Source organism: Scomber japonicus, chromosome 8, assembly GCF_027409825.1.
Source record: "Scomber japonicus isolate fScoJap1 chromosome 8, fScoJap1.pri, whole genome shotgun sequence".
NCBI classification, from domain to species: domain Eukaryota; kingdom Metazoa; phylum Chordata; class Actinopteri; order Scombriformes; family Scombridae; genus Scomber; species Scomber japonicus.
The window spans coordinates 27,483,090-27,496,712 of record NC_070585.1 but is presented as its reverse complement, the minus strand read 5'-3'; the positions used below and the strand labels follow the sequence as shown (position 1 = coordinate 27,496,712).

The 13,623-nt window shown below is 39.5% G+C and overlaps 1 protein-coding gene across 1 annotated transcript; it reads right to left on the bottom strand.

Annotated features, from left to right (window-relative positions):
• Positions 1-1,642: 1,642 nt before the first annotated feature.
• On the bottom strand, positions 1,643-12,586 carry adad1 (adenosine deaminase domain containing 1 (testis-specific)). The gene is made up of 12 exons (XM_053323691.1): positions 12,532-12,586; positions 11,314-11,454; positions 9,671-9,841; positions 9,097-9,168; positions 8,568-8,693; positions 7,500-7,623; positions 4,519-4,689; positions 4,201-4,276; positions 3,880-4,036; positions 3,312-3,546; positions 2,156-2,288; positions 1,643-1,756 (listed from the first exon to the last, which is right to left on the bottom strand). Exons 1-12 carry the CDS (start codon positions 12,584-12,586, stop codon positions 1,643-1,645), a joined length of 1,575 nt encoding a protein of 524 aa, XP_053179666.1.
• Between the last annotated feature and the right edge of the window lie 1,037 nt (positions 12,587-13,623).

Here is a 13,623-nt window from a genome sequence, read left to right as displayed (position 1 = left end):
CAAGTATGAAATCTAGAGCTGTACATACAATGCAAAAGTTTGATCCTTGGACACCAGCTCCTGAATGCATGGGTAATTCCTTCTGTAAGCCAAACCAGTAGGAAGTAAACACACCACTCCATTCACAAGACTGCACTAAAGTAAATGATCTGCTGCATTGCATACACAGGAAACCAAAGCATTTCCTGTTTGCTTATGTGTGTAAAAAGAGGCAAACTGTGCATCAACATGGGGGTAAACTTGTTTGAGTCTGATGACATGCAGCCCTGTGTATAGGCTGTGCGGAGCTACTTCACACTACAAAGCCCCCAAAAAAGATATCAGCATTCAGATATCACTGAAATTAACACTTATCGATGTCAACTACTGATAAATTTACGCTTGTGTCTATCGGCCAGTTATAGAGAGCAACCACAAGTCATTGACACTAAGGCCAAAGCCTGTTCTCAGAAATAGACAGGAGCAGCAACCTGCAGACACAAAGATATGCAAAAGATTTTTTTTTGTCAGCCAGCATAACATATAGCAGCAACTTAGCATGCCAAGCTGGTTAGCATAGCTGTGTTGTGCATAGCCCATCGAAAAATAAGCTTGTATGTAGCATTTTTTAAGATGTCACGGCTCTGATTTAAAATCAAACAGCTGACAGACTGTTAATCCTACCATGGAGAGTACAGTACCAAAATGTTTGTTTTATAAAATGGTACCGAACAGTACGCTAGTCATTAGTCCATGGATGTTGACATCCATGAGCACTGTTTCAACCTGCAGTGAGGCTAATTTGAGTACAGCTGAGAGTGTTGAAAGCTGTTTGAACATTTTCCTGTTCTCCCAGCTTCAGTTTTTTAAAATAAATTGAAATTACTGTACTTTTTGGTGGATGTTGTTATACAATGAAACATGTGGTCAGCTCTGACTTTCAAAGTGTTCGTTTTTGCGAGGGAAACGCGTACTCTACTGCAGCATTGAGATTGGAATGATTTATCTTTATTGATTCATATGAATGTGTAAGGGCATGGCTTACTAAGACTGTAATCATGTCAAGCGTTAAATCAAACTGAATATGGAAACAAAATAAGGAACTGAAAACACAAAAAAGTAACTTGTGTGAAACCAGGCGCTGGCCTTTTATGTTACATTCACAACATAACTTAATTATAATGATGCAGTGCCTTCAGGAACATGAAGGAGGATTACAAAAGTTATGACCATGTGCTCTACAGTCTTTTCCAGTATGCACAAGTACATATAAAATAGTATTTTAAACGGTAAAACAAGTACTGCATGTTCTCATCCTTATATAGTGTATATACATTAGTATGTCTGAAAGAAGCGTAACAGAAAAGGCCTGCTCTAAGCTGCAAACAATTATGTTTGCCTCATAAATGACTTATTTTTTTTAAAATACAAATTTAATATATTTGTATTTCTCTTTTGAACATAATCCCAAGGGGTGAGGACTAAAGAGTTCACAAACACAAAATTCCTCTTAAAACATGAACAAACCACAACAGAAACTTATTACCAGAGTAATTAAATCCCACAGCAGCAAGTCTTTCTCGAAAAGTAAATCTGGTTTTCAAGTTTTGAACACAAATGCTGCCAGAATGTAGACTTTTCTCCAAAGACAGTTCGGCTTTATTCACATGCTGAAGTTATCACTAACCGAAAGCTTGACCAACCAGGAACCGAAGCCCTGCTGCAAGAGGTACGCCCTCAGCACATTCTTGGCCTCCTGGTACGGTTTAGCCATCCTCTTCAATGACAAAACAACAACAGAAGTCATAAGAATAACAACACATCTTACAAAATCTATTTGAAATGTCAAACAATGTGGAGAGGTTTGGGACAAAATGGTATTGCAAAAGTGCTGCTCATTTAAGAGAGAAGGAACCATTACAAACAAACATCTTAGACCACACAATAAGCTATTGTTAAAAATACATAAACTGAAAAAAATAGGTGAGCTGTGTGACTGGAGCAGAATTGCCAAGGGTTGCCAAGGGTTGCCAAACCGGGAAATTGGAATTACAGTTAAAACTACACATCTTGTCAGTTGATTAGTGTTGCAGTATTATGTTAGTTAGTACTGTAATACAAGATGTTACTTTGACCAACATTATACAGAGGTGTAGTGCGGAGCTGCTGGGATTACCTTGGCTTCTCTGTAGGAGCTCGTAGCCAGCAGGTCCTGCCTCTGGGCCTCTTTGGCCACCAACTTGAAGCGGTGCAGCATTGCTGCTTTGCACAGGCGGCTTGCCAGAGCAGGGCCACTCTTAAAGGGAGACCTACAGCGACACCATACAGACATAGCTGGTGATGTAATCACAGACAAAGTTGGTAAAAACAGCAGGAAAGTAAATTTAAGTTATGAATTGTGTACAGGGCTGTCTAACAAAGAAACTGATGTGTTAAATATCTCGCCAAGCGAAGTAGAAGCAGCTTTTACCCTGCCAATTCGATTTTTAGGCTATCAATTTTAAGTCACCACTCACGTTTCTCATACAACAGCCATGACGAGAAAACGCGAAGCAGAAAACGTACGAAAATGTATAAACTTGAAAAAAGTAGATTTCATAGCAGAGCTGTTGTGTTGGATTGCATTTGATTGCAAAGGTGTGCCTAATGAAGTGGATGGTGACTGTAGTTCAGAGAATATAACTACTTAAATATATACCTTAAATTGAAGGAGGGTGACAAAACACAATCAGCGCTAAGTACAGGACACGGTACGACCTATAGCTCCCCCAAAGTAAAATCCCCTGTGTGAAACATGTAAGGGGGAAATTCCCCCCAATTTTGAAAAAAATTTCAGGCCCTGTATTTTAAAGCACAGAATGACAACTCAACCTAAATATGAATCTAAACCACTTATCATGTATCTGTCATTAATTATTTTGCATTGATGATGATGTGATTGACATTAAGCTCTGAAATGTAGCTCCATATTTATTAGAGCGAATCGGTGAATCATTCTTGGTTAACCAATATTTTTGACTGGTTATGCATGTCGGTCTGCCGATTAATTCACACTATTCACATTAGATCAATCAGTGCTAAACTTCGGTACCTTGCAGGACTGAGAATAAGTTGTACAGTAGTTCGTGCGGCCCCAAAATAAGTGTTTACAGACCCAGTTGAGCTCAGTCTCGACTGCTGGCCAACAAACAATTTCATAATAATAGGTTGAGAATGTAAAAGAAAAACACCTGAAAAAATAAACTAGTTGCCAGCCAATGTGTCTGATAAACAAATTTTTTTCACATACAGTATGACACCATACTTCCAACGTCCTATACAATCATCCTTACTGCTCTGTGGTCCTGCCCTCCAGACCATCCACAACCTCGGGGGAACTGTCTCCTTCACTCCAGTTAATGCCGTAGGTCAACTGGCCACTGTCGGCACTGTTGGTAGCCACAGAGGGCACCAGGCTGATCTGGGGCCTCATCATCAGGTAGAACATGGGCAGCTGGGGGGTGATCCCCTCCACGCGTTGGCCAACAGAGATCTCCATCCCACGAATATCACTGCAGCCCGAATCACCTGGAAGGATTAGAGTTTAAATCAGTTTTTCTTCAACAATCACACCCTGACAGACATCCAGTATCCCTGAAATAAATATTACAGCTTACGCTATTAATACTGATTCTATGTCAGAAGAGGTGCTCATTCATCGAGCACCCAAAATGAAGCGCGTGAATAGAGGTGACACCTTCATCTGGCTATGGGTGGCTATGGCACATCTATACTGTACATAGAGCTTTACAAAACAGGCAGTTTGGTGGGAAAATGAATGGGCACTTTGACTAGTTATTGTTCCAAATACTACGGCATGCATTTTGACAGCTAAATATCTCCTGCATCTCGTTGACTTGCCTATAAGGATGCTTTGGACATAGACAGGCTCGATGAAATGGCTGAGTAGGGCTCCCTGGTAGCCCAACACTTGCCACTGGGTGATCTTGTCTGTGGTGGACATACTAACCACCTTGGAAGCCACGTGCTCGAAGGCCGATGAGAAAACTGAGAACACCTTAAAAAAAAAAAAAAAAAAAGCAAATCAGTTTGTAGCAACGAAGCAATAATATGGTGAAGTGTTTAAGGGGTTTAAGGATTTAAGTGGTTAACTTGTATTTCCATTTACCATAAAAAGCAACATTAAAACCCATTAGGAGAGAAAAAGTAACAGAAGCACACCTTGCCCTCCACTGATAGATGCAGGCTGATCTCATTGTTGACTTGCCATGCTGATATGGAGAGCGGGTTCAGACACCTGAGAATAGAGCGTGCAGATGAGGACAAGCATTTGAAGTCTTTGCATCTGTATAAAAATAACTCGTGCTACTTTATCCAGAATATGCATATTTCATGCCAGAGTGTACATGACATGCGGTTTCATTCAGTGACACGTATTAAAAAATAGGGTTCATAACCAACTGGGCTACTTAAGGCCTAAAAAAATGTTCCCATCAGTTTCATCCTCCCGGGGGATGAAGCAGAGAATCAAACACTCACAGCTTGGAGGGGATCTGAGCGGCCCCCTTTGGCAGCTGGTTCACGTAGAGGTGGAAGGTGATGCCGTTCTTTAGGCTGAGGAGGCCACTGCTGCTGTTCTGCTGGAAGATCGACTTCTCGGTCAGATTGGCCGTTTTGCTGAAGAACATCAGCAGGTGCCGGTACAGGAACCTGACGACGACATGAGAATGACTCATTGTGATGTTACATCTGATATATGCACATGAATCTGATAGCAGTGTCTAGAGGGGAAACCTGCTAGAAGAAAAAAAGAGATTGTGTCTCGAGTCTATTAGGGGTGGGAATCTTTTGGCACCTCACGATTCTATTAATACTTTCCGATTCAGAGGGCGACGATTCCATTTTAAAACGGTTATTGATACATATTGATGCATCTCAACGTATCACATCCTCATTTTTCTTTATTACTGCATGGCTAATTTTTCATCAATTGATACAAGAAGTCAGATAAATATGAACTCCCTTTTTTATTTAGAAGTTATTTAAAAATCTGGATGTCAACAACATTCATCACGCATGTTAAACACATTTGTGTAGTAGAACAGCCTCTCTGGTGCACTGTTAGCTCCGGGACAGACATCACTGTCCAACAGGTGAGACAGACTGAGCACCGAGTTATGTTCTTCACCTCAGAGCTTACGTTGTTTCATGCTGCAGTGTGCTGGTCAGCTGCTCTCGTTAGCTACACTGCTTCGCTAATGTTAAGGCTGATTTATACTTCTGCGTCGGAACAACGGCGTACCTACGCAGAGCTCTCTGCATTGATGTCGTATTGATGACGTGCACCTCCAAAAAATCCTGACTACGCGTCACGGCATCACGGACCGCAAGGGCTGTGATTGGTCCGGTCAAAGCGTCAGTTGCTTTATTTATTAATAATGAACAAAAGGTATGCGTTTTCTGTTATTAGAGCGCAATGCTACATGCTACTGTGACCGGAAGATAAACAAGGATACAGATAGAGACTTCTCTGAAACCACACACACACACACACACAGTCACATCCCCCCTAGCAACACGTTCCCTCGACGAAGAATTTCGAAAGGACAACGACAGCGTCACTCCGACGGCGTAGCAACGGTGTCGCTCCGACGCAGAAGTATAAATCAGCCATTAGCGTTAGTTGAGTGACAGCGTTGTAAGTTCACAGTAAACTTTCTTTGTTGTCAGTTACTTATTTTGTTGAGATGAACTACAGAATGCCTCACAGTTTGGTTACGCCTTTGTCGTCCGTCAACATCAAGTTATTAACTAACATTTAAATAACCAATTCTTGTGAATACTGTAGATGCCGAGTCATCCATGTCTGCATCGCGATGCATCGTATAATCGAGAAATTTCCCCACCCCTACAATCTTTTTACACACTTCAGCTGAAGAGATGAGTTAATGTGCATTATTTTTAAAAATAGCAAAATCTACAGCTACAACCGGAAATATTCCTCACATACACAGAAATTGAAGTATGACATCCTTGTGGTAAGGTCTTAATTTTAACCCTCACATACTGTTCATATCATGACTCATAAATTCCCCATCAGTCATTCATACATGTTTGATTCATCCTTAAATGAAAAAAAGAGACATTCACAATTACTATTTTATGTTCCAGGAGGACTTGACAGGAGAATATAACATGTTTCAATGGTGTTGTTTTACATTTTGTACATTTGAATATACACAAATGTGTAATAGAAATAAAAAATACAAATATGTCCATTTTTGTATGTAAAAATGGGTCAGATTTTACCCTGAACAGTATGTAAGGGTTAAACCTACTGTATTAAAACCAGGCTGCTAAATATAAACCAACATTTTACCCTGACAACACTTGCATAATAACACTGCTGAATGAAATGAATGTTAAATTTGAGTTGTACCTGTATCATGTTGTATCTTATCCAACTTTGCTCCTTACTATGTAACATGAAACAGTTGATGGTTTAACATTAGTGTAGTTGTGTTTTTGTGAGAGTAAGTGGATAAGTCATAGTTATGTCAGTTTCTACATCTTTAATGTGTTGATCTGACTTTAGAGGACAGTGTTGTTTGTTCTTTAATTCAATGTGATAGCAACTTAAATACTATTCCTTCAACTATATGTCTCAACTGAGCCTACACAAAATGGCACAAAGTACGCCTCTTGTTTTTGGAAATATTGGAATAAATGTCTACATCTACATTGTTATTGTGTATTGATAGCCTATGTTTGTCCTGAATGAGATACCATCACCCCCCGACACACGTTCTCGGAGGTAAGAGCAACTCTCCCCTCATGATATGGACCTACGTGTCTGAAATAAAGTTAAATTCAAATCACAAAAGCAATATATCCTTTCAGAAAACAACAACAGAACAACTGATCCAGCATATTGTCAGTTACACAAAAAAAAAATTTGATACTTAATAATGAAGGTTTGAGGCTAATATGTGATGTTTGCAGGTCTCTGGTAACAACAAATCATCTCTGTGATACATCAACAAATGTATGTGTATGTGTGACATTCAGCTAACTGTGTGACATATTTTAACTCATACATTATGTGATCTTGAGGCATCAGGGGAATACTTCATGAGCCAGACTTAAAAACCCACATTAAGAGTTTGTATGTTTCACTGTCTCGGTTTAACAGTGACATTCAGTTTCCCCTCTAGGGGATTAATAATGTAATCTCTTATCTTATCTTAAAAGTGACACTAGCATACATTATAGGTGTGTGTGCAGACTAAATTACCCCACCGGCAAAGGGAATATACTTAGAAAATGTGTCACCTATGACACCACATCTTAAAAACTTGGAAGGTCTTTGTACTACTGTTTAGTCTTGTGGTTTCAGGGGGCTTTGATAGACAGTATTTCCACTGTTCAATACAACACATGCATCAAAGGGTTATGAGAAACCAACTTGTTTTATTTGCAAAAAGTAACATTTATAGACATTAGTTGTGTTTGCAGTTTACCTCATTAGAGATCTCCGTGCAGTTACTACTGCATGTGAATCGTGCACAATGCGTCCGCTCATCGATGCACTCTCTTTGGTATTGAAATTTCCAGTTCCGAGAGCAACTACCTCACATCCCCCAGCTAAAAGAGAGAAAGGGTGAGTAAACACTGTCCAGCAAGTGTACTTAACTCAAGACTATTTGTATGCATTTCACTTTTGGTTGTCATAGTACTGTAATGTGGTAATGTGGTAATTATTTCCTGAGCATGGTGTAATAGAATTTTTGTAATAGAAGTTTCTCTGAAGAAAAGCACATACGATGGAGTGATGAATCTTTCTCTTTTACTCAGTACATGCCAGCATGGAGAAGGACACACAGTCGTTCTCCCAAGCTCCAACTAGTTTCTAGTTTCTAGTTTCAGAACATGCCAATCATTGACGTAAATGACACACATTTACGTCAATGATTGGCATGTTCTGGGTCAAGCTAGGCTTTACGGTCATAGCAAGGCCGCACCACATCTTGACTAGAAGACACCGTCTCCACTTGAGATAATAGCAGGCAGCCAGTCTGCTCCTTTTGGGGAAAACAGGAGGCACCCTGACAGTGTTGCTATAGCAACTGAGGTCAGATATGCGTTTGCCTGTCTCTATGAATGGAGTAGAGGTAACTGTAGTCAGAGCTTGTTGGACCTGTTGGATGGAGGACAAAGGCCCTGAGTTGCGTCTAGGTGCTGTTTTTATCTGTAGACCAGTAAACTAAATTCTATATACTGTAAATGTGTTGGCATTATCTGTGTGTTTTAAGACTATCCCCTGAGGACTGAAACTTCAGAATCGAAGGGGCCATCAGCACAGAACGTGTACTGATTATTCATTCACTTCTCTTTGATCAAGCTAATAAACATTTTCAACACAGGACATCCTGGTTTCCTGTATACTTTCTCTCTACTGATGTATGGTCTGCATATTTAAACATCTACAATACTAAGAATGATAGAAGTCAGAGGAAACAACTAGATGTACAAACAGCCTTTTACCAACTTTTTACCTTTCCTTGTTTTCTTTATGAGAGCTCACTCACCGGTCTGAAGGATGAACGCCGCTGTGGTGCCTGCACAGACGGAGAACTCTGGGTGGCTGTTCATCAGTTTAGTGAGCTGATCCCTGACAGCATGAGGAAACTGGAGGTTGGCGGTATTCTTCCTTTCTAAAAATCAACAATATGATGTCCAAAATTGTATTTAAGTGCATTGTATCCACACAACACAAGCAAGATGTGCGCAACAAATGAAAAACAGAGCTTGTAGAGACTTGCCCAGCTTTTGACTGGGCAAGTCTCTACCTCCAATCCAACTGAACATGTGTTGCACTTGTTGAAAACCAGACTATCTAGTCAACACTTTCATAATTCAATCTTATATTTCAACTGTTCCAATACTTCTGTTATGTCACTGAGGATCAAATGTTTAACACTGAAGTCCAACATGTGTCTGCAAAAACCCATGTTAATTGCATTAGACATTAAAATGTTTTAAATTTTAGTACTTTACGGTGTACTGTACTGCCAACTCACAAAGAGGCCAGAAAGTCGTAATGAAAGTCAGTATTACCATGAATAGATCTATAAGGATGGACCTCTGAGATGGAGGGCTCCTCTTTGACTGGCAGGGGTGGAGGAATATCTAAGAAGAGGAACAGACATGGAAAAGAATAAAGTTAAGTTAGACTTTTAAGAGTAATTGTTTTCCTCATTAATCATCCTCTACTTACCTGTAGCTTATTTATTATAGATTATTAGTTTTATTTGTCAAAAGATGACCTTGGCTTGTGTCTACCTTAAATTATTATGATCAATTATTTTTTTCTTTTCTTATAGGCCTTTACCTTTGAGTTGAACTACTTATTTCATGATTCCAACGCATTCTAGTTGCAACTAGAAACCTCTTTTATCAATGATGTTACATAGTCCTGGATTTTCCTTTTGTCTTAACTGATATACAACATCATGTGTGGGATTTAATGACATCTTCATAGTTAGGGACTCCCTATATGACAATGACAGGTATCATCATAAACAGCATTTGTGTATGGGAGAGAAACCAATTTGGTAAAGGAGGATAACATTTACCAGCACTAGAGGAATCATCAAAGTCTGCTACAGAAACAGTTTATAGATGGACTAACCTGATGCTCCAGGGAGGACAGACTTCAGGCTTTCCAAATTGGGCAGCAAGTCCTGCAGAGCAAGCTCTGATGCTTTTAGCCGGGCCTCCTTCTTGGTTATTCCCATACCAGTCTTGTACTCGACCCCGTCAATGACCACACAAAAGGCAAAATAAAGCCCTAGTATGTTGCCTGAAGGAATTATAACAAAAGGAAAGAAATTAACAGCAGCTTAATTCTAAATTACTTACTTACGTAATCCATCAATACTTTGTCATTGCACATGGAAGAAAATACACACACACACACACACACACACACACACACAAAATGTGTCAATAGCGCTTGTTTGTTGTTGCATGCAGGACCCTGATCCTGCCTGAGGGGAAAGTAGTGAACATAGAGTGACCGGGATGTGAGGGGTCGTTCGTGATATTTTCGGCTCGTTTGTGGAGGCGACTTGAGAAGATGTCTCTCAGGTTTGAAAGAGAACAGCCGACAATCCACTGTGCAGTCCTAACCATGTGAAGAATGTCTGGTGTCTTAAGTGTCTGGTTTACATCCTAAGCAAACAGTTTAGACGCTGATGTCGCTTACCGGTACCCACCTCAGACACCCCATACAAAGACAGGAGCAGCAATTGCGGGAAATAAGTAAATGTGATATTTGGTTGGAATGAGAAAACAGACTATTTTAAATTGTCTCATGGGAACTGTTTAGTTTAGTTTAGTTTATTTGGATCCCCATTAGCTGTTACCCAGGCTGTTACCCAGACAGCTACTCTTCCTGGGGTCCATGTTAAAATAAATACAACCAATTACAATTACAATTACAATATAACTGTGCACACTGGGAGAGGGATTGAAGCTACTTTGTTGATACATGCTGATCTATCATGTTGTACTGGACATCAAAGTTCAAAAGTAGTTCAAAGTTCAAATCTGTAACTATTTTGATAATTGATATATCCTTGAAGTCATTTCCCAAGCTAAAATGTCAAACATGACCTAGTTCCAGCTTCTTAACTGGGAGGATTTGCTGCCTTTGTCTATCTTATATGGTAATAAACTAAAGTAGACTACAAGAAGTATCTTTGGGTTCTTCAGTTTCATCCAGGAGAAAAAAAAAGAAATCAGAAGCTACTTTCCTTCTGCTTTCTATAATCATTCATCATCACTAACTTATTACATTTCATAGACAAAATGATCAATTAATTAAGAAAGTATTTATCAGATTTTTGAGTAATGATTGTTTCTTGGAGCCCTACAAAATCCTGTACTGTATGCAGCAGCAGAGGCGGGGGAAACCCTGGCTTGAGACAGCAGGTATGATACGGAATCCCCTTCAGCTTAAAAACAACAGCTAGATTGTGCCATGCTGTTTCTATGTGGATTCAGCCAAAACCAATTGTGTAAAATATGTTTTTGGTTACTATTGGTACACATGGTATTCTGATAACAATATGTGCCTCACAGGGCTGTTAATTAAAGTTGGCATAAGCACCGAGGCCCATGCCTTGTGTGCCTAATCGACACCCAAAGCAGAGCTAGGTTTTGAAGCACAACCGTGGATTACTTTAATAAAACATTAGAAACCACAGGATCAGATCGACAAGCTTCCAAAGAACAATAACAGCAGCAGTGTGTTTGCTGAAATGAAATTACCTGTGGTCACCGTCTCTTTCATCTCCAGGTGGAACTGCAAAACCTGGGCGAGCTGATGGAGCAAGGACACAGCGTTCGTCTCGCCGCGTTTGTATCTGTCGATCAGTGTTTTAGTTGAGACTTTTGGTTTTTCGGGATAACCTAAAATTGGAGAAATAAAGAAACACAGAGAGGTGAGATTACAAGTTTACACCAATCTAGATATGCCTATTTCACTGTAATAAAAAGAGTTTATTACAGTTATCTGCCCCGTATAATCAATCGAACAGTGGATGAATCATGTTACTGAAAGAATTATCACGGGCGATAGATATTAGGTGAGAACAGGGTTGGTTGCCGCATTCATTAGATCTCTGTACCTAGGGGGCGCTCTTAAAAAGTGATGATACTGAAATCTCCAGAATTTGGGTGAGATGTTATTCCCATGGTTATTTCTGGAGTAAACCACTTGACATTGAGATGAGAGAACATTTAGTGTTTTTCATGTGAAAATGTAAATATCACAGCTATTCAGTGTTTCTCTTCTCTTCTAGGCTTTTACACAATGAGTTGGTAATGAAACAATCATTACCATTGAAAAGTATGAAGAGAGCTATAGTTTTAATACGTTTTTTCTTAGATGCACTACAACATGTGGTTGTTAGCTTTGCTCGTAGCAAAAAATCCTAGTTGGGGATGTTTGTCACTTTCTCCTTGGGGTTGGTTGTCACATATTGGCATGTACACTTATGTGGTGTTATATATCCAGTCCTTTCTTTCTTTTCATATAGCAACATTTTGTCAGCAAGTCAAACAAGGGCCAGACTCTACCAGATGTGAAGCTCAGAGCAGTCAGAGAGGTTAAAATGCACAATATTGTTATACAAGGATAAAAAAAATCCACTTATAGGAATTTACATACAACATAGGGACAATCAACCCCATAGTGTGTGACTAACAACCCCACAATGGGGACGGTTGTCACAAGAGCACAAGACATACGTGAAGGTCCACATCTTTTGAACAGAATCAGCTTAAGGAGAGTAAGGTCACTCTATTCCTACCAGACACTTTAAGCTTTCATTATAAGGGAATCTATATTCGGTATACGGTTAATGAGGAATTCAAAGGAAAGTAAAAAGTGTGACTACCAACCCCTTTCTCCTCCTACTGATGGAGTCCTGTGAGAGTCAAGCTATTATCATTCTGAAACTCACCGGATTTATTTGTGCTTTTTACTTGCTGGTCGAAGACGTCTTTTACAGGGCGAGTCGCGGTGGACAGAGGTTGACATGATGTACTCAGTCCTGACTCCGAAGCAGGCAAATTCTTCATGAGAATTTGTGCAAAACAGGCTCCTCTCGAACTAGGAAATGATACACTAGATGGCAACATCTTGAAAGCTTTTTCAGTCGCTGAAAGGAGAAAAAACACCAAATTGTGGTAAAAGTTTCAACTGGAAAAGTCAATTTATAATATAATACTGAAACACCCCCACACACTAGTTTAGCTCTTCAAAGACATTTCTGAAAGCTTTAAGAAGTCAGAGGGTTCAATGGTAATCAATGACTAACTTAGCTTAGCAGTAGGTCCAAGTTTAAATTATTAATTCACAACTGTGGTTGAAATGATAAAGTTGAGCCATATTTTGACTAGTTATCTCCCTCTACTTGCACACAGATATCTAACATTAGCTTACTGTTAGTGGGGTTACTAGTTCATTTCTGATAATAAAAATATCAATAGAAATATTCTTAAAGGGTTGTAACCCTATAACTACAATTTTGAAGATGTTTTCCTTGTCAACAATTGAAAAAACTAGTTTGTATTACTTTACCATTCAAGTTAACTGGTTGTTAATGTTGATGGTAAAACTCAGTGAAAAGTTAACATTTAGTCCGTTATCATACCCTTAACTTTAATGCTAACCTAGGAGCTAATAGCAACACAGCTAATTTAACCCCCTTCATGTAAATTAGCTGAAGACCATAAATTATCCCTTTACTTTACACATGCACTAGTTCGCGTCATACCTCATTTGGTCAGCAAACATTTCAAATTCATATTTTCAAACTCACCACGCTTTTAAAACGCTACAATTCACCAGCCCTCATTCACAGTGTGAGTTTGTTAAACTTTAAAACAATACATTTTTTGGTTGTGTTGTTTTTCAAAAAAGGCTCGAGCCCTAGCTCTGAGTGGTCCAGGTGGTTCCTCGTGGGAGTGTCAGACGCACGTGTGTTGGCTGTAGTTTGATTGACGGTGAGCTGAGATCGTTTGTTTAATAAGATGCTCTACACTGTTTGGTAAATAGTCGATGCTGTGTTGGGC